We start from the raw sequence: 24,455 nt of genomic DNA, 5'->3' as shown, positions 1-24,455 counted from the left end.
TAAATGTCATTTTATGTGTAATGTTGTATGTTTGAGAGTAATGTTGATTTCAGAATTGCTCCATGCAAGTAAATATATTACTGCAATAACAAAAAAGCATTAAATACCTAATGCCAAACTGACAGCTATTAGACTAGAACTCTAGTAAGCTGAAAATAGCTAGTTAGCTTCTTTTTCTCCCTTGCTCTTACTGTAATGAAAAATATATACATTTTGTAGCATCTTGGTAATGAATTAGCAGTGGCTAATTCCAATCATGATGTAGAAGAATACAGCTAAAGTAATGCTGGTAAACGTAACATTAGCCTAGCTCTGCAGACTAGTTGATCTCAGCTCTGACTCCACTGGAACTCACTATCTGGTGTGGCTAAGTTACTTACTGTATTAAAGTGTACATTCACAACCTCCGTATGGACTGCTTTCAGTTAGATTATTTTGTTTGTCAGTAGGGCCTGATTTTGAACTTGGTAAAAGCATTTGCCAAGGAAAAAACCATTAAAAGTTCTGGATCCAAATCCTGTAAATGTTACGGTATTTTATTGTTTTTATAGTATTTCTACTGTCCATTTGTTGTATTTTATCTCGTTTTATTTGTATTGTATTGATTTGATAATCAGTATAGGCAAGCACTCAGTTACAATGAATGGATACATGTGGAAGTACATTTTTTCTCAGTCAGTGTGCTTTTCTATCTGCTGATTCATCAACAACCTTTCTTTTATTTCTACAACTCAACACAGACTCAGTGACAAAGGAGCATCCACCATCTTTAGGAGCTGTTGGCATGTCTCTCTGCAGGACCCACACTGATGCGTGTTCCTCATTATAAATCTATCAACTAATGAAAATCCGGCCAAGTTTTTCTCATGTGGTCGCACTTAGCATATATAGAACACTTCCATTCAGTTCACAATGTTCCCCCCCCACCCCCCACCATACTTGCCAACCTTGAGACCTCAGAAATCGGGAGCATTTCAAAATGCAAAATGGGGGGGGGGGGTGGATCGCCGGAGCTGTTAAGGCCCAGATACACCGAAAATATACCGAAATCGGCAGTAAATGGGAGTCGGGCCGAACATGGGCGTGGGCACGCCCTATTCGGAGTTGTGTGCGCCGCACCGTCGGGTCTTTTTTGCCGCCCTGACGCCTTTTCTTGTCGATTCAACATGTTGAATCGGCGTCGGGAACACCACCGGAAGTCGGACAAAGGGATAACACTGATTGGCTGTTCAGCTAGCGAATCAGTGCATGAGAAGCGTTAACGGAAGTGAGGGAGGTAAACAAATGATTTAAAATGGAAGATGGAACACACACGGACGGCTATTTCACCTCATCGGTTTATAGAGCTCCTGTTCGTTCATGTTTTCAATGGACGAGAGTAAAAATGGAAAGAAAAAACGCTCTTTGTTGTTTGTTTATATCACAGTCTGTTCTTCTTCTCTGTCTTCCGGTTGTTCCCTCTTTTGAATGATGAATACACACTACCGCCACCTGCTGGTAAGGAGAGTTATTGCTACTCACGCATACGCAGTTCATACTGTACGTGCTCGGTTCGGATTTGCGGTGTGTTCCAGTGCGCAAAGTCGGAAAATACGCAGGAGAGTCCGGCGACGCAACAGTCGGTGTCGGCGTCGGCAACTTCTCAGGTGACTGGCCGTTGTATCTGGGCCTTAAGATTAACATTAACATGCTTATTGTAGTTCTAAGTGCAATGCCTTGCGGCCTGTAGCATCATCCTTGATGGAGCATAATGTGTGGGCTGGACCTGTATTTTACAGAAAAGGAGTGAGCAGAGAGTAGAGTAGTTGTCGATTCTTGTTCTGTTTTCTGTGACTATCTGCCTCACCCTCTCAGACTTTGAGTTGCGCGCGCTACTAAAGAGACGTGTTACCATGGAAACCAAACAATGGTGTAGCTGTATTGAAGTCCGAGTGGAAACAGTCCTGAGTAAATCTGATTTTGTCAGAAATCGGGAGAAATGCGGGAGAAATATGACCCCGGGAGGAAACCGAGAGAGGGCAATGAAATCGGGAGTCTGCCGCGAAAATCGGGAGGGTTTACAAGTATGCCCCCCACTGTTCTGTTGTAAAGTAAATCACCATGCAGCTACAATCATCTGAGATACAGTACCAGCCGCAGATACACTGTTCATACACACAATACCCATACATACCCAACAAGCACTGGGCATTGAAGTGGTAATACAAACAAATGTACATGCAATTCAACATGTATTTACTTTTCTTTGTTGAGGGATTTTCTTGCATTCTGATTTAAGGATTCTGGGCCTATTTTACCTACCAATTAAAGGTAAATACAGGGTAGATCAGAGTTAGAAACATACTACTGAAAACATGTTCCTGCTTTATTGAAATCACCCAAAACTAAAATATGTTGTTGGCGACCAAAACTGAGCAATTAAATCCCACCGTAAAGCGTTAAAGTTCCAAGACGAACTCAAGGATAAAAGTGGCCTGTCAATCTCAAGTTATTCCCGCCCTAAAGCACACCTTGAATTTTCGTCCTTTTACTCAAGCTTAGTAAAAGAAATAATAAACTTACATCATGATCTTTTAAAGAAGACTGGGAACTTGTAGTTGAGACCTTTAGCTCATTTGCTAAATGTTTACTGAGGTAATGAATCCAGTGAGAAGTAAGGTGATTTTCTCATAGACTTCTACACATATGACTTCAGTTTGCAACCAGTGGAGTTGCCACCTACTGGCTTTTAATGAGAGTGCAGGTTTAAGGCACACCGCATTGGCTTTAATTTTTAGATCAGTACATTGATGCCTGCTAAGTTCAAGTATTGCTACTAATTCTACAGTATTATGATGGTGTTTACAAAAGAAGATAAGATTTTCCACTCAGAATCTTTTCATCTGATTTGCACAAGTTCTGCTAGAAATAATTTAATCAAGTTAAATATCATCAACACCTACTCACCTATAAACTAGTTATATGATGTCAGTGGGATATTTGATGTCAGTGGAGGCCGAAAGGATCAGCTGATGAGTACATTTACAAAAAGGAATCTGCAACTATTTTGATGGTTGAACTGATGAATCTGGAGAATCAGTTTATTACAAAACTACAAACACGCTACACAGGTCGTAGGTTAGAGGTCAGAGCACATGAGCTTCAGAACCAGGGTTGGTTTGCTTTTTATGCCAGCACAAACAGTGCAGCGTTCCTGCAGTCATCAGAGTAAGAACTCGCTGCAGGATGGAGCTTTATTTCAAAATGGCACATGCTGTACGACAAACACACGTGGAACCTCTTCTCCTAATCAGAAACGTTGAAGGCAGATTTGAACCGCCACTTTCCAACCACCCGGGTGTCTTTAGTTTCTGTCCTGGATGAAAGAGCTTCCACATTCCTTTCCTGAGAGGTCAGAGGTCAGCCTCTGCACTGCCTGCCCGCATGCTGAGTGACTGCTGCTAACCCCTTCACTGCCTGCCAAACCATGCTCAATAACATGTGAGGAAGGGGTTTCAGGGTTTGTTTCTTTGTGGTGGTGAGGGCACAGTGCGGGCCGTGCTGAACCGAACCAGGCCAGAGCGGCTGTGCAGAACCCTGACCAACAAACAGGACTAAACTATACAGTGCAACAAACTAAATATAGAGGCTGAGTTCACCTTCCGAAGCTTAGGTGACAACAGCCGCAAAGAGGGGGAGGGGGGTGGTGAAGTGCGTGTGTGTGAGTGCATGTGTGTTGCAAAAACGTTTTCTCTAGAACATTATTGAGAACTATAAATGATTTCACAAGAAATGTGGTATACTTCATGGAACATAGGCAAAGGTGTTTCTTTAGCGCATACAGAGGATTAGAACAAAAAATAAATTTCCATTCTGAATTTAATCTCAGAAATCTGACTTTAATCCCAGAAATCCATTTTATTTTACTTTTGGTAAACCCTAAAAAATCTCATGTGGCCCCAATCGTCTTTCTTAAGAAGTGGACTCATTGACCGTGTTGAAAGTTGTAACATGAATTTGTTTCCTGAATTAAACAGTGCTCATGTACACATACACACATTATACATATTAGAGATGGCAAATCCGGATCCTTTTACGGACTCAGGGGCTGCGTTTCACTTCTCTTATTTTTTATTTCCTCGGGCTGCAGTCGAATAGTCCAAAAATCAGCTCCTTAGTTCTAAACCTATCGTCTATTCCTTGACCTCTGAGTGAAACGTCACGGGGTTAAGGGATAGTGGATAGGAGAATTCACTTAGAAGAGACTGCGGTACTTTAGAGAATCCGACTGCACTTTCACTATCCAACGTGTTTATGATGCGCCAGCGGACGTCATCAATGTGCGTCTGCTGCTGCTGTGGGAAAACTATGGAAACTACAGTTTTCTATACAGTGGACTACAACATGGATGTTTAATAAGAAGGAGGGACTACTGTAAACTCATCTAGAGACTCTGCACTATGCTCTGATGCTGTTGCTTGCTTTATGCTTTATGAACGTGGACAACAGAGAAACATATTATTCATGACCAAAGTTGGAATTGAAATAAAAAAGGAAAGTATAACTTATGCTCGTCACCCTCTCCCTCCGGTCCACATTAATACAAATGATCCCAATACGTATGATTGTATGAAAAGATCTTATAATAAATACGGATGTATTTATTATAAACGTTAGTCCTTAACATTTATCACTGTGTATATCACCATTCAAAGATCTTTTAAAAGTTGAACAAACCCCACACAGTAAAGACTGTGAAATTTTGACTTTATTTGATCATTTCAATAAAAACTAACGTTCATATTTCTCTTTTTAATTATAATACTGATGAACGTTCAAAACAAAGCACTTTGGCAACTTACCACCTACGTTTTAAAATGCTTAATAAGCACCGACCGTAACTTTCATGATATCATTTCTCCGTCATAATCGTTTATTTCCGTGAACGGCCGACTGTTGTGTGACGGCAAATGCTGCGGCTGCAATGCATTGTGGGGCAGCATTTTCTCCTCTACTTTCGGTTAGGGAGGTCCAGTGGTTCCTAAGCTAAAGGAGGTTATAAAGGAAGTTTGAAACCTCCTTTCTTATCTAGAGCAGGGGTATTCAAATAAAATTCAACGAGGTCCAGTTAGAGAAAATCTCCCCATGCAAAGGTCCGGAACATCAAAATGTCTAACTTGCTTTATGAATTAGTGTGATATATATTGAAGTAGCCTGCAGCTTTATCAACGTCTGCATGTAATCAACAACTGACTGCCAATCAAATAAAGAAAGTACAATTCATAAACAACAATATTTATTGTCAATTAACATTGAACTATACAGATATACAGTAAATACTGTGGATATGTGTAATGTTCCTCTCGGGCTGCATTTAAAAATAAAATAGAGAAAATAAATAAAATAGCTTTTGAAAATGTGTGCATCTTAAAAGTGCTTAATTTTAGATAAATAAAATAAAGTGTAGCAGCAGCATCTTGAGTTTCCCTTTTTCTTTGTTAACCGTTTCACATCATGACTTAACAGTTTCAGACGATTATAGAACAAAATCAGTCTTTACACATCATAACAATTGAACAGTTTTAAAGTTTCTCTTTCTTCCCCTCTTATATTGCAGTCCCTCACTCACTTTTTTTTATTCAGTGCGAGAATTGAGCTTGAGCTTGTCCTGCCAGGAATTTAGATCTGGGCTGAAATGGTGTCAGGGCCATTCTCATACACACATGCAGGTGCTCATTGGTAAGCCTCGGTTAGCCTGCGCTGGAACGATATTTAGTATTTATTTTTGTGACCTCAGTTCTGACTTGAGAGGGAATGTTTGGTCAAACACTTTGTGTTTTGTCTCATAGTGGCGTTTTGGCACTTTTATTGAGCGCCACGGTCTCTGAACAAATGAGACACACTGGCTCTGTGCAGTGGGCAGGATGAACATGATTGAGTTCGTCCACTCAGGGTTAAAAGCTCTGTTCTCACTGTCCACTTTCCTCTTCTTGGAGAGCGCCATGTGTAATTATTTGTCTTTCCCTGCCGCTAACACGCCTGTTCACTCTCCTCTCCGTCTTCTCTCCCTGTATCGCTAATTATTCTCTTCACACTTTCCTCTCCGCTTCTCTCTGCCGCGCTCTCGTCTCTTCTTCTGTGTTTCTCTCCCTGTATCACTCACTCATCTCTTTCGCCCCCTGTCGGCAGCGGTTAAAATAGAATTGCCCCGTCAAAATTGAAATCCCCTATTAATGTGCTGATTATAGGTCCGGGTCCGTATAGGTCAGCGTCTGGGTCCGGATCCGGACCGCGGTCCGCCTGTTGCCGACCCCTGATCAAGAGAATTCGAACGGCACTTATCATGGCTGCCACTGAGGGACTTCCGGGTCATTTCACCCAGTTAGGAAGGTTCCTAAGCTAAATGGACTATTCGACTGCAGCCTCGGTCTCGGTCTCACCGGAAGTTAATTTGTCTGCGCCATCTTCAGTAGCGTCCCAGTGGCCTTATTTTTGCCGGAGGACCGAGGATCATTTAGTTACAAATATGTGATATATCTGAACAACAAAGTGGTCAAAAATCATTTTCATTTATCGTCATTTCCATTCAGTCAGTCATTAAGTGCCATTTAAAATGTTAATTTGCTACATATCCACACAAACAAACAAAGTGTGCAATCCAATGAATGTTAATCTAACTGGGTTTTGATAGATAACATATCTCTTTTTCTTCTCTCAATTATTTTATTTATATTGTGCACTCTAATCAATATTAATCAAACTATTGTTCGTTTATACATTTTAAGAATGGCATTTATCTTTTTTGAGAATGAGTTCTTATTCTATTTTATTTATTTGGGTCTACAACAGATAATACAAATGTATATGTCAGTAAATGTGTACTAACAGAGGAGGGGGTGTTTGTGAAAACAACAGGGACAGAGCTGCTGTCAGACAATCAGCTGCGCGGAGTCATCACAAACGGACGTCGCTTCACGTGAAGCTCCGGAGGAAAGGACGTCCCATTGCTCTTAAAACTCATTTCCCTGCTTCTCGTGGTTTCCTTGCGTCCCTCCATTAGGGATGGGTGAGTCCTGATTCATCCGGATCATTAGACCGGATCCTAGTAATGAGCTGGTCGTGACGAGTCTCCCAGCTCCATTAACCTGAGTCCTTTGAGTCCCACACGTATGGTGACGTACAAAATAAAACTATAAATAGCGTCACTCGCTACTCTCGTTATAAGATGTAAAATTACATTACAACGTGCCCCAGTCCATCGGCCTAGCCTTTAGCAAGTAGGATAGCTGCCAGAAGTTATCGTTTGGCTCAGGGGACGCGGATCAGTGAAACTTCCTGCTGGCTCGTGGGGACTCAGAGCCGTAACCGTAGCAGATCCAGAGATCCAGGCAGACTCGTCATGCACGAGTCAACAGCAGACTCAGATTCGCCAAATCGCAAAATAACCCTTTTTTGTGATCAACATGTTTTATTAAAGCAAAAGACACTGTGTAGCGGAGGTTAATGTAACGTTAGTTTAATATGGTCGTGATCCGGATCATACGAGTCCTTTGAGTCATATGAGTCAGCATCACCAAGAGCGTAGAAATCCTACCGGTGAAACCGAAAAGTTGATGCATTTCACGTGTAACCAACCACGAGCCTGTAGGAAGTTTCACTGATCCGCGATCCCTGAGCCAAACGATAACTTCTGGCAGCTATCCTACTTGCTGAAGGCTAGGCAGATGGACTGGGGTACGTTGTAATGTGATTTTACATGTTATAAGGAGAGTAGCGAGTGACGCAATTTATAGTTTTAATTTGTACGTCACCAGGTGTAGGACTCAAAGGACTCAGGTTAATGGAGAGGGGAGACTCGTCACGACCAGCTCATTACTAGGATCAGGATGAATCAGGACTCGCCCATCCAGTGTTTCCCATGCATTGATTTATTTGTGGCGGACCGCCACAAGGAAATATCGTCTGCCACAAATGGATCTAATAAAAAAATAAAAAAATATTATTTTTTATTTTGGTGGTCTAATGGATAGTGAGGTGGGCTGATGATCGGAAGGTTACGAGTTCAAATCCCGCCTGGGACACCACTACTAGTGTGCCCTTGAGTAAGGCACCCTCAGTTACTCCAGGGAGAATGTCCCTGCAATTGGTCATTGTAAGTCACTTTGGAATAAGGGCGTCTGGGCGCTGTGCGGTGCCCCAACAAATAGAATCAAATTCTGTGGGAAACACTGCCATCTCTTATACACTTTTTCTTAGCTTTAAACTTTTGAGCAGCATTCTTAAATCATTCTTTTCAAAGGGGGTGTATTTATATTTTTCATACAGCAGTTTCAGATATATCTCAGTTTTTTGATATGCAATTTATGTTCTTTTTTGATGAAATCTTTCATTAGAAATGATTTCGTATTAAAAACATTCCATGGGAATCTGTTTCTTTTGTTGTTTTGCTGAAACTCATTGTTGTTCTTGTCTTTATTAGGGTTAAATAAAGGTTAAATACAATATGAATAATATTTGTTATAATTATTCAGATGAAATCACACTTTCTTGACCTTTAATACATATTTATGACACAATGAGTCAAAAGAAAGCATGATTAAAAGATATATACAAATTACAACTTTCCCACCCCTTTAAAAGCACATTGAACACAAACATGTGCAATATTCAGACGGAGGTGGAAGGGAGGAGGAAACAAGGATTGAGGAAGCTGCTCGATAAAGACTGAGAGTGTGGGCGAACGCTTCAGAAAACCAAGCAAGAGATAAAGAAGCAGCAGAGACATGGAGAGTGGGGGGTTGTGGTGGTGGGGGGGGTATTGTGGGGAAGAAGTGAGGTGAAAGAGAGAGGGATAAAGGAGGACAAAAAAAGGAGGGAAAACTGTATTCATTGCAGCGCTGGAGTCAGGGTGCAGCAGCCATGTGACTCCAGAGGGGGGGGGGGGGGGGACCTGGACTGGAAGCTAAAGAGGAAGAAGGCAGCATGCACCTCAGTGATGTCAGAGGACATGAATAGGGCTGAAGCTCCAGTTCAAACTGTCTGAATGTGTGCACACTGCACTAAGTTTATCAGTATTATACTATTTGTAGAAATATTGTGTTGAATAAAGATGCGCCGTGAAGTGCAGAAGTAAACATTTATTGAATAAAGACATGGGATAAATTCACAATTCACAATTTTTTTATTTTATCAATTATTCTGATTTAATCCATGCGTTAAGCTTTTCAAAAACAACCTATGGTTCTGCAGTCAAAATAACAGATATCATGTATTTGCTTGAGAAAAACCGAATCGTGAAATCCTCCTTCGAAAGGCAATGTGACCATGATCTTTTAATGTGAATGTGTTTCCAAGTTGATTGAATTGCATAATGAACTAAAAAGAAGTATGTAGATGTGTCTAACCTATAGGTTGGACACATCTACAGATGCACACTTCTTTGTACACAGGAATAAAAGAGATTTATGATTTTAAAACAACTTTGTAGATGAAAAATGAAGGCAGAGTGAGAGGTCTGTAGCTCATCTATTTCAACAGCGTTCCCTCCCTCTTTTTACTCCCCCCCACCCAGGTTTCAGTTCCTCTCCTGCTTGTGACCTAGGGTGAAGCTTTACACATGGAGGAAGGAGGGATAGAGAGGAAGAACCCCCCCTCCCCACACAGAGCTCCGCTTTGCCATGCCAAGCCCCTCACCCATCCCGACAGTTAGAGAGAGCCGGGATGTGGCCGCCCCCCCCCCCCCACACTGCCCTGGTGTCCCGGCTAAAGATAGCCCAGGCTGTGGTCTGGCTGGCGGGTGGGCTGGTCTAACTGTCAGAGAGGAACACCTTCACCCTCACCCTGCTTCTCCTGGCTTCACCCTGACTCTGAAACAAGTCGTACATTTACCAACTGTTTCTGCACTCTTCTAAAGAAGAGATCATTGAACATGGTGAAGCCTATTTGAATTGATCATAAACCCAATGGTCATCATTGAACATTCGATCCCTTGACATTTCTAGAAACATAAATGAGAATACTTTTCCAATAATGAAAAAAAAGGGTTTTGGGCAACCAGTCTTGCAAACATTAATTTAACTGTAATTTCATATGTTAGTTCAAATGAATTGTAAAGTTATAGTTGTACAGAGAACCGCAGTGACACGTCCTAAAACCCGGAAGTAGGTTAGCATTTTACCACTTCCGGTTCCTTCGACAAAAAGCAATGCAATTTCTCCATAGGATTTTGGGAAATAGCTCCAAATAAGGTCTGTGTTTGACACAAATTGAAGAGACAGATCACTTTTTGTTCTACGACATTAAATACATCAGCAGTGACCCCACTGGTTATTTTTGAAGAGTTTACGTGTCTGAAAACTGATGGTTGTTAACATGTGGCTGAATAGGACTACAGAAGTTGTCGAGGACATTTTACATCATTCAGAGATGCAAACACAGGTATGGTGATACCATATACCTATATCGTGTATAGCGATATTTTAAACTTCATGCTATCTGCACAACCTATATCATATGAAAAGCTGAGAGTCCACAGATTCTATTGGTATAAGTTTCATCCCTGTGCGATCAAAACTCACTGTTCTGTATGATAAATAAAAGAACATTGTACCTTGAACATCTATAGCGGGTGCATTTTACCCGTTGGCGGTTTTAGGTATACAGCGACCTCTGGCGGTTCTAGTGTTAATGTTAGTTCATTTTAAACTGTACTTCAGTGTACTTTAAGTGTTTATTTTATAACACTTGTGAATAGTGTACTTTGTTTACACCTCTGGGAAGTGTATAGGTCTGGACTATTACCATCATGTATTAATGCACAAAGACTTACTTGACAGAAGGCACTTTATGTATGTCAGGTTCAGAACAGGTTCCTAAAACACAAAGATGGTGAAGTAATACTAAGTTATCGTATGTGTCCATTAGTTAGCTAGATGTTTGAGCTATTATTATTATTATTATTATTATTATTATTATTATTATTATTATTATTATTATTATTATTATGTAATCCCACCCTGCCCTGCATATTTACAGTATGAGGAGCATTCATAAAAAAATAAATGAATACAATATAATTAATAAAATAAAATATACACAGCATAGTTATCATTACCTTAGTGTGTCTGTATTCTGTTGATCTTGTTTTTTTTATATTGACGTCCGATAAGAACTCCTTGTACTTTGACTGTACTGGTGGCATATTTATAATATATAATTGTTAGTCATTAGCTCCAACGCTCCAACAACTAGCTAGCGTTAAACCAGACCAAGGGCTATTCATGGGTACCAAGTACATCATTTCCGGAATGCCCGCCGCCATCTTTGTGACCAACTGACAGTTTGTTTACACTCGTCATGGCAGCAAACACAGCGCATTTAAACGGGAAAGAGAGAGAGATATTTGTTAAAGACGGAGATTATTGGATGCGATCCCTATTTGTTACCTCCAACTGTATTTTGTTTATTGAATTCGGCTAAGTGTCTTCCCAAACTAACTTTTCCCGACATATATATTTATCTTATTCACAATCCATCTCCATTCACCGGAGAGAGCCTGAAGGCTTTTAAGAGCACAGATGCCTATCAATACGCCGTTGCCGGGTGGGTGAACGACACCAAGATATGGCATGTGGAGAAGACACACCTACATGTGATCACAGCGAAGGTAATTAATTTAACAACAATCATAAACCGTGTTATTATAGTTGTATTTATGTCTAAAGTGATGATGTTAGCTTGCTAGCCAGTTGCTAGCAAATGGTATTTCTAGCTAACATCATAACTCCAGCTAGCTATATTGTTTTAAAGCAACATACTCTTCTTTCAATGACAAATGTATTCTTATTTTTTTCTACATAAGCAAGAGGTCCATGTTTATTTCACGATTCTCTGTCACTTGCACTATTGTTATATTTCGCGTTGCTCTATCTTTACTTGTTTTTTTTATGTCTTAAGGATATTGTATGTTGTAGCCTACTTTTGGAGCAGCCTGGGACTTCAGATATTAAATGCCAATCTGCGCTTTAGCTATTGTATTTGACAATAAACCTTTGAATCTTACATTTGTACAAGCTCAAGAGAGTTTAGCTTTTATATGACAAAATTAATGTACTGCATTTTTCACTTAACAGGTCAATCATTCCCAGGCTTTGAACAGCAAACCAACATCTCAATGGATTGTGGATGCATGGCAGGGATAGGAGAGGTTTGTTCCCATGCAGCAGCACTTATGTTTAGAGTTTTGGCTGCTGTTGAGAAGAGAGAAAACCAGACATGCACAGAGAAGCCATGCACATGGACACAGCCTAGCACTAAAATGGTGAAGTACGATGAGGTGTCTAACATCTTCGCCATTAAAGAACAAGTTCAAACCGAAGACCTGTTTCAGCACATGAGACCATCTGCTGATGATTTCAAGTTATTCTGTGAACAACTCCACCAAAGTGAAGAACAAGAGACAAAGCCCAAGAAAAGTGCTATCCTGTCGGTCATTGAAGGCCATTCCCACAGATACACGCCAAAGACTGTACAACTGGATCTGCCAACACCCCTTACCAGTCTGTATCAAAGCAGCAGACTTGTACTGGATTTGCCTGCACTGCTAGAGGAGGGTGCCAAAGTCTTTGAGGAGCTGAATCTCACACCAGAGCAGGTAAGAAATAGAAATGGCTTACGGTAAAATAAAAGCATGTCACAATGCTAAATCCTAAACATCACTATATTCATTAAGAATAACTTCACTGCTTTCTGATAATTACAGCTTTTTTGATAGTTCAATTCTTTTTCAGTGTTTGTTAGTTGAGGAGAAGACCAGGAAACAGAGTAGGTCGAGGGTCTGGTTTGAGCAGAGCAGGGAGAGTTACTGCGTCATCCTTCCATGAGGCAGCCAAGACATAGAGCTCTTCGTCTTTGATTCAAAGAGTTTGCTATCCTCGCTCCTCTCAGTTTTCCACTGAAGCGACCAGGTATACATACATTTAGGCAGCAAGACTAAATCATACATTCTTTCCACTACTTCATCATGAATAGTACAATAATTGAGTAACTAGATATTATGAGGGTAAAACAAGATATTAACATTCTAATAACAGTATTTTAGGGACTTTTTAAAGTGATGAGTTTTTTTTCCAAAATAACATGTTCTTTTCCTCAGATGGGGTTTACAAAACGAGGACACTGCCAAAAAGTCTTAACTGGTGGCTATGCAAGATCACCATGAAGACATAAATGTTGCAGCATCAGGGCTCATCCTCAACCCAGAGCTGCCATGGATTGGTGCATCCCCAGATGGTGTCGTGACCTGTGCTTGCCATGAGCCTGGCATTTTAGAAATTAAGTGTCCTTTCAGTGCTAAAGACCGCAGTCTACTTGAATGCAGCAAAGACTCGCGGTTCTGCCTGACTGTCCCTGAGGGAGGTGTGATGAGCCTAAAGCTGAATCACAGCTATATGTATCAAGTGCAGGCACAAATACGTGTCGCAGAGGTAATGTTCTGTGATTTTGTTGTGTGGACACCTCAAGAACTTTTTAAACAGCGCATCATGTTTGATGGCGCATTTTTTGATGTTGCCCATTCAAAGGTGGTAAACTTCATTAGAACGGGGATACTACCAGAGTTGTTGGGTAAATGGTTTACTGTGCCACGCTTCTCCCCCACTGCAACCTCTGACGAATAACTGTATCTAATACTTGCATTGTAGTATAAGTAGGAGTATTTTAAAAACCTCAAGGAACAAACACTTGGAAAAAGTGATGTTTATTAGTTAAAAACTGGACATTTTAATGTATTAATTGTAAATATAATAGAGAGAAGATCCAACATACATAGAAAAGGGAATACACAATAAGCATTTTGTTTCATTTAGCTGACGCTTTTATCAAAAGTGACTTACAAATAGTATCTATCTATTCTGTGGGTACCACAGATGGGCAGACATTACAAAGAGCACAGCAAACTGTTACCATTTTGTCAAGGGAAGTAGGTTGTCCTTGAGTGGCTGCTTGGCAAAGAGACAGCGGGATGGTGCTCTCAAGGATGGTGTATTTGTTCCTGACCAGGCCAATGACTCTTTCCACATGGATCCTGACGGCAGCGAGTCCCCTTGTGGATTCAAGTTCCAGTGGATGCAGTTGCTGCTTGCCTTTGGTGAATGCTGGTATTTTCAACTCTGCATTATACAGTCCTACAGTGTCTTTCACATTGAAGCCTCTATCAGCAAGAACAACATCTCCTGGTGATAATTTCTCAAGATATGAGCAGATTTCTGTAATGTACTTGTCGCTTGTGCGTCCCCCCCAGCCCTTTGACACAAAGGATGTAACACCCTGTGGTGTTATAGAAATTTGATATTTTACAGTGTTGTGGTGCTTGTAATAGGACGTATGTTTGTGCACGTGCCATTCAATTCTTTGGCCTCTCTACAAACATTTCAAAACACTCAATGATGGAAGTGCAGTTGCTAAAATTATCCCTGAAACGCATGGGCAGACTAACCTGAATTTGATCTGTTGAGGGCCAAAATATAAGTGGTGACAGTCTGACATACATGACATCTAAATTATTGTTGAACATTCTGACAACACTGCTCTTAGACATATGAAAAAGATAAACAAAAAAGTATAAAGGTAAGTTAAGCCTCATTCTCATCAGTGTTAATAAAAAGCTATGAAAGGGAGTCAGTCTTGGACCGGCTTTCACAAACCCAGCCAAAAACAATCATCATTTTAGCATAGCTTGGTCGGCCTGTTAGTTCCTGTATCATCTCATCATTTCCTTTGAAGGCTTCTTCATTGAAAGAAAGCACATTAACTTTGTCCTTAAGACAATTAACCTCAGCTCTTAATCGTGCACACTCGTTTGTCAATGCCTTGACTGTAGCTTGGCAGGCTGCATTTGAGCATGGTTCCACAATACCTGAGCTAAGAATGGCTGGAGAGTAACTGTGGTCATCTTTCACAATTTCTACCTGTTCAACTAAGGTGATGTCAAACTCAGTGGCATCACTGGTGCTGGAAGGTGCCACATTCTCATGGTCACTATCAGGAACCAAAGTCTCAGTCCGTTTCCTTTTCATCTGCTGAGTATGCTCAAATCCGCTGGTAGCATAGATTCTTCTCTGCCGCTGTCCAGCTGACGTGTGCGCAAACAGGCTGGGGATGTAGTCAGGCCTCATGGGGTTCTCATTTTTTCTTCCTAAGCAGACAGAGGCAAACATGGTAGAATATTAATGTGTGTATAAGGCCTCCTAATAAGATAATGACAAGTATTACGATCCTTAACTTAAGTAAAAGTAGCAATAATACATGTAATATAAATACAAGAGTAATTTAAGGCATTCATTCAATAATATTGAGAACGGCAATTTCTTTCTCAGTTTTCAGAAATGCGTCTTTTATTCAAATGCAGTCGGTTTCAAGCGTAAAGGAACACAGAGCAAAACTAATGCAGTCCTTTCAAAACTGGGAATATTTTACTCGTGCTATGTTACAATTACACTGCTAACGTTAATTATTATTCGGCAACTGAATCATCTATGTTGAAGTATTTTGAAAACTTATTTCTGACAAAATAAGCTAAAAGATAACAATAAGTGGAGAGCTTACCGGAACAGATCTGGAGTTAGATGCCGGCTGCCAGTGATCCCTTCTGATGGCAGCCAGCCATTTATTACGACGGTCTAAGTCTTTGGGGATCAATACAAACTGTAGTCCAGGGTTCCTCTGGCGACTATTGTCACAGCCCACAGCACAACAAATCCCAAGCATATCCACAAACTTTATTATTCACGATGTGTCTTTCTCTGTTGCTTCCTCCGTGTTCTCTGTTGTTGTAATGACTTGCTGTGACCTTACACCGAAATGGCGGTGCTAGAATACAGTGACGTCACGTGGTACCCATGAATAAAGTAACGGCTGGAACCGAATAATACTGGACCTGCAGGCCACTCACGACGCCCAATCACAATGTAGCAGTTTGCACGCCAACTGTGGTGGAGCCAAGTGCATTGGTGGACGGACGGTTATTGTTTGAAATTGAGCAGCCAGACTACAACAATTCAACATGTCTCTGCTGGACCTATACCAACATTTGGACTATTCTATTTCCCAGACGGGTCGGTTAGAGTAGAACATACATCTATCATAAAAGGTGTAAACAGGGCTGCAAAAGTTACAGTTACCTGCATGGAAGACCTCGATTTGGAGCAAGGCTGGATAGAGGTGATTTGGCCTGCCAAACGTCGACCGCAAAAGGGGTCGAAGCCAGTTGCAGCCAAATTGCTGTTCGTAGGAGGTAAGTTAAAAATAGAAGTTAAATGATTCTGAAAAAATCTTTATAACGTTAGCTAACTTTGGCTATAGTCTCTCTAGAAACTAACTGATAACTTAATGCTAGTAGAAATAGTTGCTTTATTGTCTAGCTAACTAGCTTGCTAGCTAACGTTAGGTTGAGTCCAATTATGAAGCTCTATTCAGTAAAAATGTGTATAAGGTGGTGGTAAATTATAACGTTAACATATGTTCAAATTAGGGGCGTGGGATATTTATCTCTTAGATAATATCTTAATTGTTATTTTCACATATTCAAATAAGGACTTGTGAGCTCCTGCAGGCACTGAATTTTGTTCAGCTTGCACTGAAGCTAATAGCGCAGCAGTAATCATAATCTGGGTCCTGCGGGGTGTTTGTTCACTCTCAAGGTTTCTTAATATTTAAAAACCTATTAATGTTTCATACTCAGTTAACGGTTATAAACTCAGCTAACTGAAGATATGAACAATTTTTTCCGAATCAAAGCACAAGTCACACAAGAAACATCTAAATTAGCCCTGAGCGAAAAAATGCTAACAAAGTTAGCCCAGAACTCAAGGTAAAAAATAGCCTTATTACTTATTATTTTATTATTATAAAACGATAAAAACGCGGCTGAAGGTTAATCCTATGTTTCTGTGTCACTTAGAAAGTATTACTGATAATACTTCATTCCCTTTTTATGTAAAAACCGAATATTTCATATTAGCTGCTAATGATAGCAGCCAGAGCGTATCGCAGCTTCCGGTTCCGGGTGCAGCACTCATTCACCAATGGGTCATGTTTAGATGTAAACAAATGCAAAAGAAAGAGCGTAATTTCAGAAAATCAGGACTCTTGGAATGCACCATGGTCAATCATAGTACATAGTATTTTGCGGTTGATACTATTTTATGTCTGAATTTGTTATTTACACCTGGATACTTTTTTATACCCACTTTTTAGAGATGCCAAGATTGGTGGCTACCATGAAGACAGCACTGGACAACATTTCAGGGTCGTCCTCATCAGGATCTTGTTCCAGTAGTGGCCACGGTGACAATACTGGCAGTAAGGACTTGTTATGACCAACATTAGTTATGATACTCTATTGCTATTGTTCTATAAAAAATGTATCACTGCGGACAGTGGCGGCCGGGGGCGCTAGGGGCGCCGCCCCACCTATTCCCACATACAAAAAAAAATATTAAAAAAAATACTAAATTAAAAAATATATATTTAAAAATATATATATTTTATATTTTTTATTTTTAATGAACAAGGTAAATATCATACAATTGGTATCAGTAAAATGTATAATCTACAATAAAATCTTGTTTAAAATTGTGTTACGATGTCTAAAGTTACTGATAAGTCACATGTTTCCTGCCTGGCCTTGCCCTTGGCATTAGTTTATCATTACGGGGCGCTGCCCCCGAGCCAAACAGCAGCAACCAGCACGTAGCAAAAGTCTCAATAGTAAACTGTGCCGCCGAAACATAATTTCAGCCAATCAGCGCCGTCAAATATTTTGGTCACGAGAGCGCTCACGTTGGTGCCCACGTTGGTGCCCACGTTGGTGCCCATGTTGGTGCCCACGTTGGTGCCCACGTTGGTGCCCACGTTGCTCGTCAACTATCAGCAGGAGGGCGGGGGAGCCTAGCTGCGGGGAAGCAGCGTGTCAGCGCAACTCACATGATGCCGAATTTAACAAACACATTTAAATAATTGGTTTAAACGGCATAATAATAAGGACGATCGTCCGTTCTGTGATTCTCCAGAGCACACATGCTATGACATTAGGGTCATGCAGAGTGAGATGAGATCGATGTCCCTTTAAGAGAGAGAGAGAGAGAGGGGTGTGGCTTGTGCATGTGTGTTTGTGGATGGTAGAGCGACAGTGAGAGAACCTATGGAGAGAACGTGTGTATGTTTCTGGAAGTGAAACGAGGAAGCAGAAAAACAGAGGTCTTTTGTGAAACAGAAGAACAGCTAAATAAATGCAACGGCCTCCCAAGAAGAGCTCGCCTCTCTCTAAAGTGGGTTATTGAACCTGAAGCTTGTTGCTTCTGCCCTCCTCGACTACGGTCTGGGAGCCGACAGGAAAGTTCAACACACAGTCCGCCCCTTTGTAGCATATTATGTCGATGAGAGATGAGCAGATCGCCACTGGGCTTTCAACTAAATACACAGCCACGCAAAAACTGCGGCATTTGTACAGCTCCTTATGAGTACTGCAATTAGTGAAGTGCTTTCCTCCGTGGTGAAACGATCAGCACTGCACCACGGAGGAAAGCGGCAGAATGTCACCTGGAGATAAAGAGAGCGGGGCTGCGTTGCGTGCATGCCTTCCTTCTGCAGGTAACGGGGAGACGCGCTCTGGCGGCGGTCTCGTTCAGTATCCGAAAATACAATTTAAATATTTGTGCACACTTATTCCACTTATTCCTAGTGTGCCACTGGTTACGGTGTCGCGTGCCAGCCAGGGGTTGCCGACCCCTGATCTATAGTAACGCAGTGAAGGCGGAGCCGTGACGTCATCTTCAATGAGCTCCCCAGAAAAACAACACAGCTGTTAGCTCTTAGCACTCAGAGCTCACAGCTCTTCATATCTGTTCAGAAACTAGACAAAAGTTAAACAAGTACACACCACATACTGTCTGTGTCATGGCGAATACAGTCGCTGGTTTATTTATGTCTGTATAGGCCGTTGTTGTGAGTGACGGTCGGAGCATTTACAACGTTAGCTTAGCCAAGTCTCCATTAGAAAACACGCATTTTAAAAGGTTTTTCGCCTGCCGTCTGTCTGCAGACTTGTCAAAGCCTTAATTCATGGTTTTTACTATCCGGTATCAGTATGTTGTTACTTCGGCATCATTTTGAAACGTGTATTACAATTAAATCACGGTCAAATATGTTCATCTTGTTGTAGTTGTAGCCCCCTTGACAGCGTTTCTCTCTCTAGTTTAGACTGCGGTCAAGCCAGCCTCCACTCGGAAAAACCTAGTCAAGCCAGCCCTCACGTGATATTGCAGTGCGCGAATATCCTATGCATTACGGTAGAGTCAAAGAAAATCCTACCTCTGTGTTTAGATGAGAATAAAAAAAAACTGTCTAGTATCAAAGACTCATTTCACTTCAGGGTGATAGCAGGACATCCCATCTAGTCACTCAGAAAAAATCAGGACATTCTGATAAAGAGTTACAAAAACTGTCCAGTAGCATAGATCCATCTCACTCCAGGGTGATAGCAGGACACCCCATCTAGTCACTCATAAAAAATCAGGACATTCTGATGTACAGTTTCAAAATAAAAGACCTTTGAAGTCTCATATATGAGCTATCATCCCTGTCCCCAAAGGTCTTTTATTTTGAAACTGTACATCAGAATGTCCTGATTTTTTCTGAGTGACTAGATGGGGTGTCCTGCTATCACCCTGGAGTGAGATGGATCTATGATACTGGACATTCTTTGTTTTATTCTCATCCAAAAACAGGGATGATAGCTCATATATGAGACTTCAAAGGTCTTTTATTTTGAAACTCTACATCAGAATGTCCTGATTTTTCTGAGTGACTAGATGGGATGTCCTGCTATCACCCTGAAGTGAAATGAGTCTTTAATACTGGACAGTTTTTGTTTTATTCTCATCTAAACACAGAGGGATGATTTTTTTTTACTCTACCGTAATGCATAGGATATTCGCGCACCGCAATATCACGTGAGGGCTGGCTTGACTAGGTTTTCCCGAGTGGAGGCTGGCTTGACCGCAGTTAGTTTAGCATACTCAGCCCGACTCAGCCTGGTTGTTCCTGGCCCTAGAACCACGATTTTATGGGGCCATTACATCACCAGAAGTCCCAATTTAAGGGGTCATTTCTCCCAAAAAACATTTTTTACTCACTATATCAACAGCCCCACCAAAAACCTTTTCCACCAGCCGCCACTGACTGCGGATCAATGGAATTGTATTTTCACACCCTTGAAGCCAAGACGAGAGCTGCCCCACATAATATACAGAAGTGTACTCGAGTACTGTTTGAGTACACCTTGACTTGATTACGGAGGACGGCTGTGGTAGAGCAGGTCAGCTACCAATTGGAAGGTCGGTGATTCGATCCCCACCCCACCACCGGCAGCCATGTTGTGTCCCTGAGCAAGACACCTAACCCAAAATTGCACATTGGTGTGTGGATATGAGTGAATGTGTTACCTCTGATGGTTTACCTTCCGCCATCAGTGTATGAATGTGTGTGAATGTGATATGTGGTGTAAAAGCGCTTTGAGTAGTCTGCTGACCAGATAAAGCGCTCTACAAGTACAGTCCATTTACCATTACAAATGTGTTTTGTTGCCATTAGAAATACACTTGCATGACTATTATATTATATCTCCAGTGTGTTTAAAATATAGCAAAGCATTCAAGTTCATTTGATGGTACAGGTACAATATTTGTAATTGATCTTGTTTTAATCCGCGTCTTTGTTTTTACAGATGTTCCTAGGCAACTCCTCCGTCCAGGTCTCCACACGCCTCTTCCACAGATTAGGCAACAGAAGGATGTCTCTCTTTGCCCAGGAACTAGCAACGCTAATCTTTGGGAAAGACACCCTGGCGAAGTCTACCCTTACTGGGAAGGGGAAAACCGCAGAGACCCTTGACCCGGAGAAAGTCAACGCCATTATAGGTATAGATATTCTGTATTAATGTTATCATTATGAATGGATTTCAATCTAATATATTGTCTATATTATCAAGTATTAAATCCCATGCTTCCTTCCTGTTTTGTAAGACATCTTGAGAGAAAAATGTCCGGGCACCGAGGTGAGTGCGATCCGAGCCCTGCTGCGGAGGAAATGCAACAACGAGAGATATACAAGCAACGTTACTCCTCACTGATGGCCACCATTTAGTTTATATAGACTTTGCAAGTTAGTTAGTCAGTTTAGCCATCATGTTTTGTTAATTGTTAAATTTAGTATAAACACGTTTTTTGGTTTGTTGTTGTTTTTATGTCATTAAAATTATGTTTTTCTCATAATTGAAGTGCAATTTGTCATGAAACAGTATAGCACACTAGGTGTGTACTGAAGTGGTATCCGGAAGTAGCTTAAAGTGTATGAAGTATAATAGTGATGTATTGTAAGTATGCTTCTGTAACACATAACCCAGTACTTGCAGTGGTAACATTATTGTACTTAAAGGTACCATATCGTGGCCATTTCCACTGATCATAATTGCATTGTTGAGGTATACTAAAATAGAAAAATACTGTGCAATTTTCCAAACTCACATTGGTTTCGCATACAGCATCTCTGTAAAGTATGTGTATTCAGCAGTATTCACTTTCTCCACTAAACGGCTCGCTGCATTTCCCCCCCCCCCTCCCTGTGAGCCCAGTGTGCTCTGATTAGTCGGTAAGTTGTGAATCGCGCTGAGCTCCGTGGAGGTGTGATTTCCTTGTTTAGCGATACACAGCCAAACTCAACCTGAACACACACAAAGTCACAGCCGAAATAAAAACAATAAGTGTGTCTTGATATTGAGTAAGAAAAAGGTTTATAGGTTGATAAACGCTGTGAGAATGGGTCTGCAGAGAAAATTTCTCCGCGATCCCAACTGTCTGTTATCAGCCTGCAAGCAGGGAGCAGAAATCAGCAGAGCTGCCTGCACTGAGTGTGTGTGTGGATTGGTCAATTTGGACCAATCAGCGGGGGCTTAACGTAACGGCTCCGCGGACGTAACGTAACGGCTCCACGGATTGGCCCATTTAGTTCTTTTGAAGAATCAAATGGATGATGACGTTTCACCAACGAGGCGTTTTGGGGAGGTATTTTCTGTGTTACGGCCCGTCCACACTACAGCTTCAAAAAAAAGCTTGGAGCTGGTCGTGTCTGAAGCTTGGGGATTTTATTCGAGCACCGCGACCAACAACCAATCACATGAATTTCCCGCCCCCGGCATACAAAGCAAAAAAACATGAATGTCCCGCCCCCGGCATACAAAGCAAAAAAACCCGGGGATTTTATGCGAGCAATATATATATATATATATATATATATAAACTCCCCAGACAGGCGAAAACCTACCAGTTTCACCCACTATCTCTGCCACCTCCCTCCATGCCTGGTTCTTCCGGTTTGTATCCCGGTAAATAGTTCTGGTCGTAAAGAACCGGGTGATTTGCTACCGTAATTTCTCGTTTGGAATATGAGGAAATGAACTGCGGTCTGGCTCTCCCAGCTTGCACGCGGTTTGATTGGCTAGTGCTTGAACTGTCAGATTTGCATAAACGGGATTTGATTGGCTGACGCTGGCTACAATGTTCAACTTCTGCAGCCGGAGACGCCGGAGACGGACCGCTATGCTACCCACAATTCAGTTCGGCGAAAAGCGAGGCAACGTGACGTCACCCCATTCAAAGTGAATGGGCAGACGCGTTGGAAACCGTTTTTGAAGCTGTCGAAGCTTTAGTGTGGACGGGCCGTTAGAGTTTTACTCGCTACAGGGTGTACTTTAAGGGTTTTGACTCTGCACACCGTTTACATGCAGAAAAACCTTCATAACACACAAGGGGACGGGTAATAACGGAAAAGCATGACATGGAACCTTTAAAATACACTTCTATCCTGTAGTATAAGCAGTGATACCATACACTTCTACTCTACATTATAGTATAATAACATTATACTTAAAATACATAGATTTATGGTGCTTAAATTGTGATAGAACCTTACTATAAATCAGTGATGCAAACACAGGTATGGTGAAAAAAGAGATAACTATTCGAAGCAGAAAAAAAACAGCGTAATATACCATCTGACCAGGGGCGCAGCTGCCCTGTGTCAGGGGGGTATGCAGCAACAATTTTGGCGCCCCCCCCCCAAAAAAATGTTTTTTATATATATATATATATATAGTAATAATAAATAAATAAGTCTGCTGGACATGGCCTTTAAATAATAAGGGTTTATTTTAAAGCATATCAGCCACTGTAGGTCTACCATCATTAAAAAATAAACAAATTTACACATTTACAATCATTATAATCAATGCAACATAAAACATTAAAACATTAAAATGCAAAAGTAAGCTTACAAAGATCCATTAGAACACACTATGTTAACAACAACCACAGATGTAAATCACTTTATAGCTAACTCTGGTACCTGAACTGTCTTGTACACGGCCCCTGACAAATAAGCTAATAAATAAAAAAAATTAAAAAATGATGTAGCTTATGTAACAATGTTGCTACCTGAGATTGTAGTAGAGCACTCTTTAGTTGCTACTAAATCGTAACATGGCGTGCCTTTGCACTTGCCCATTTATCTAGTATTGCATCGAATGAAACAGTTCGTGCCACACTGTTTTCAATTGAAATGACTGCTAATTGGGTTAAGCGATCATTGCTCATGTTGGAACGAAGGTATGTTTTAATCAGCTTTAGCTTGCTGAATGATCTCTCGGCAGAGGCAACTGTCATAGGCATTGTCAGGAAAACTCTCAGGGCTACTGTCAGATTTGGGAAAACCAAATCAAGGTTCTCCTGTAGGAGGACATTTAGTTTATCCAGAGCCTTTTCATGCCCCCTAAGTAGACGGCTTGCTGGGTAAATTTCCTGAATGATATCCCTTGAAACATCATCGGTAGCCAGTGCATATCTTGTCACTGATTCCTCCAACTCAGCTTTTGTCATGTGTTCCATTTTGTAAATGAACTTAAACTTTTCGGACACAAGCTGAAGATTGCAAAATCTGTCAGACAACTCCTGAATTACAGTGTCAACAATAACATTAAAAACCATGCACCTAAAATGGGTCTCAGGTTCCTGTTCAAAATGGCCAGTGCTTGAATCATCTCCATGAAATCTCTTTTGCTTTCTGCAACGTCTTTCCTTAAAGTCAGGGGAAGCATCCATCTCAATGGCTAGTCTGCGTGCAATGTCAAGGGATTTCTGAAACCCCTCCTCTCTATACTTACAGAAGAATTCTTTCAGAGAATCGATCATCCTTATGGCAGTGTCCATCGAAATGTTCACTGCTTGCATTGCCTTGCTAACAAACGTGATCTCTGACAATAGATCATACCAAATCAAGAGGCACATCAGAAACTCCATGGTAACAATCTCGCCAGAGAGCGACTTTGCCTCTGAGACTGTTTTGCCGTCTTTTTCCACTTCCTCAAG

General features: G+C 41.1%; 2 protein-coding genes across 12 annotated transcripts in view; one reads left to right on the top strand and one right to left on the bottom strand.

The window, feature by feature from the left end:
- Positions 1–24,455, bottom strand: part of plagl2 (pleiomorphic adenoma gene-like 2) — a 90,095-nt gene that overhangs the window by 11,472 nt on the left and 54,168 nt on the right. Inside the window, exon 2 of one of the 10 annotated variants that reach the window (XM_079674953.1) lies at positions 14,946–15,172. The exons of 6 other annotated variants lie outside the window; for them this stretch is intronic. The gene's annotated coding sequence lies outside the window, so the exon portion shown is untranslated. 3 more of the 10 variants (XM_079674956.1, XM_079674952.1, XM_079674951.1) reach the window with 3 other exon arrangements.
- LOC307035530 (uncharacterized protein) lies at positions 11,136–13,708 on the top strand. 2 transcript variants are annotated; one of them, XM_079674999.1, is made up of 4 exons: positions 11,136–11,644; positions 12,111–12,631; positions 12,768–12,944; positions 13,133–13,708. In XM_079674999.1, exons 1-3 carry the CDS (start codon positions 11,602–11,604, stop codon positions 12,858–12,860), a joined length of 657 nt encoding a protein of 218 aa, XP_079531125.1. In that variant the 5' UTR covers positions 11,136–11,601; the 3' UTR covers positions 12,861–12,944; positions 13,133–13,708. The 2 variants fall into 2 exon arrangements, with proteins under 2 accessions (XP_079531125.1, XP_079531126.1); XM_079675000.1 differs by lacking the exon at positions 12,768–12,944 and having other exon boundaries at positions 11,141–11,644.

This window comes from Notothenia rossii (genome assembly GCF_949606895.1).
Source record: "Notothenia rossii genome assembly, chromosome: 4".
NCBI classification, from domain to species: domain Eukaryota; kingdom Metazoa; phylum Chordata; class Actinopteri; order Perciformes; family Nototheniidae; genus Notothenia; species Notothenia rossii.
The sequence above is the reverse complement of the archived record's forward strand: the minus strand, read 5'-3'. Positions and strand labels throughout refer to the sequence as shown.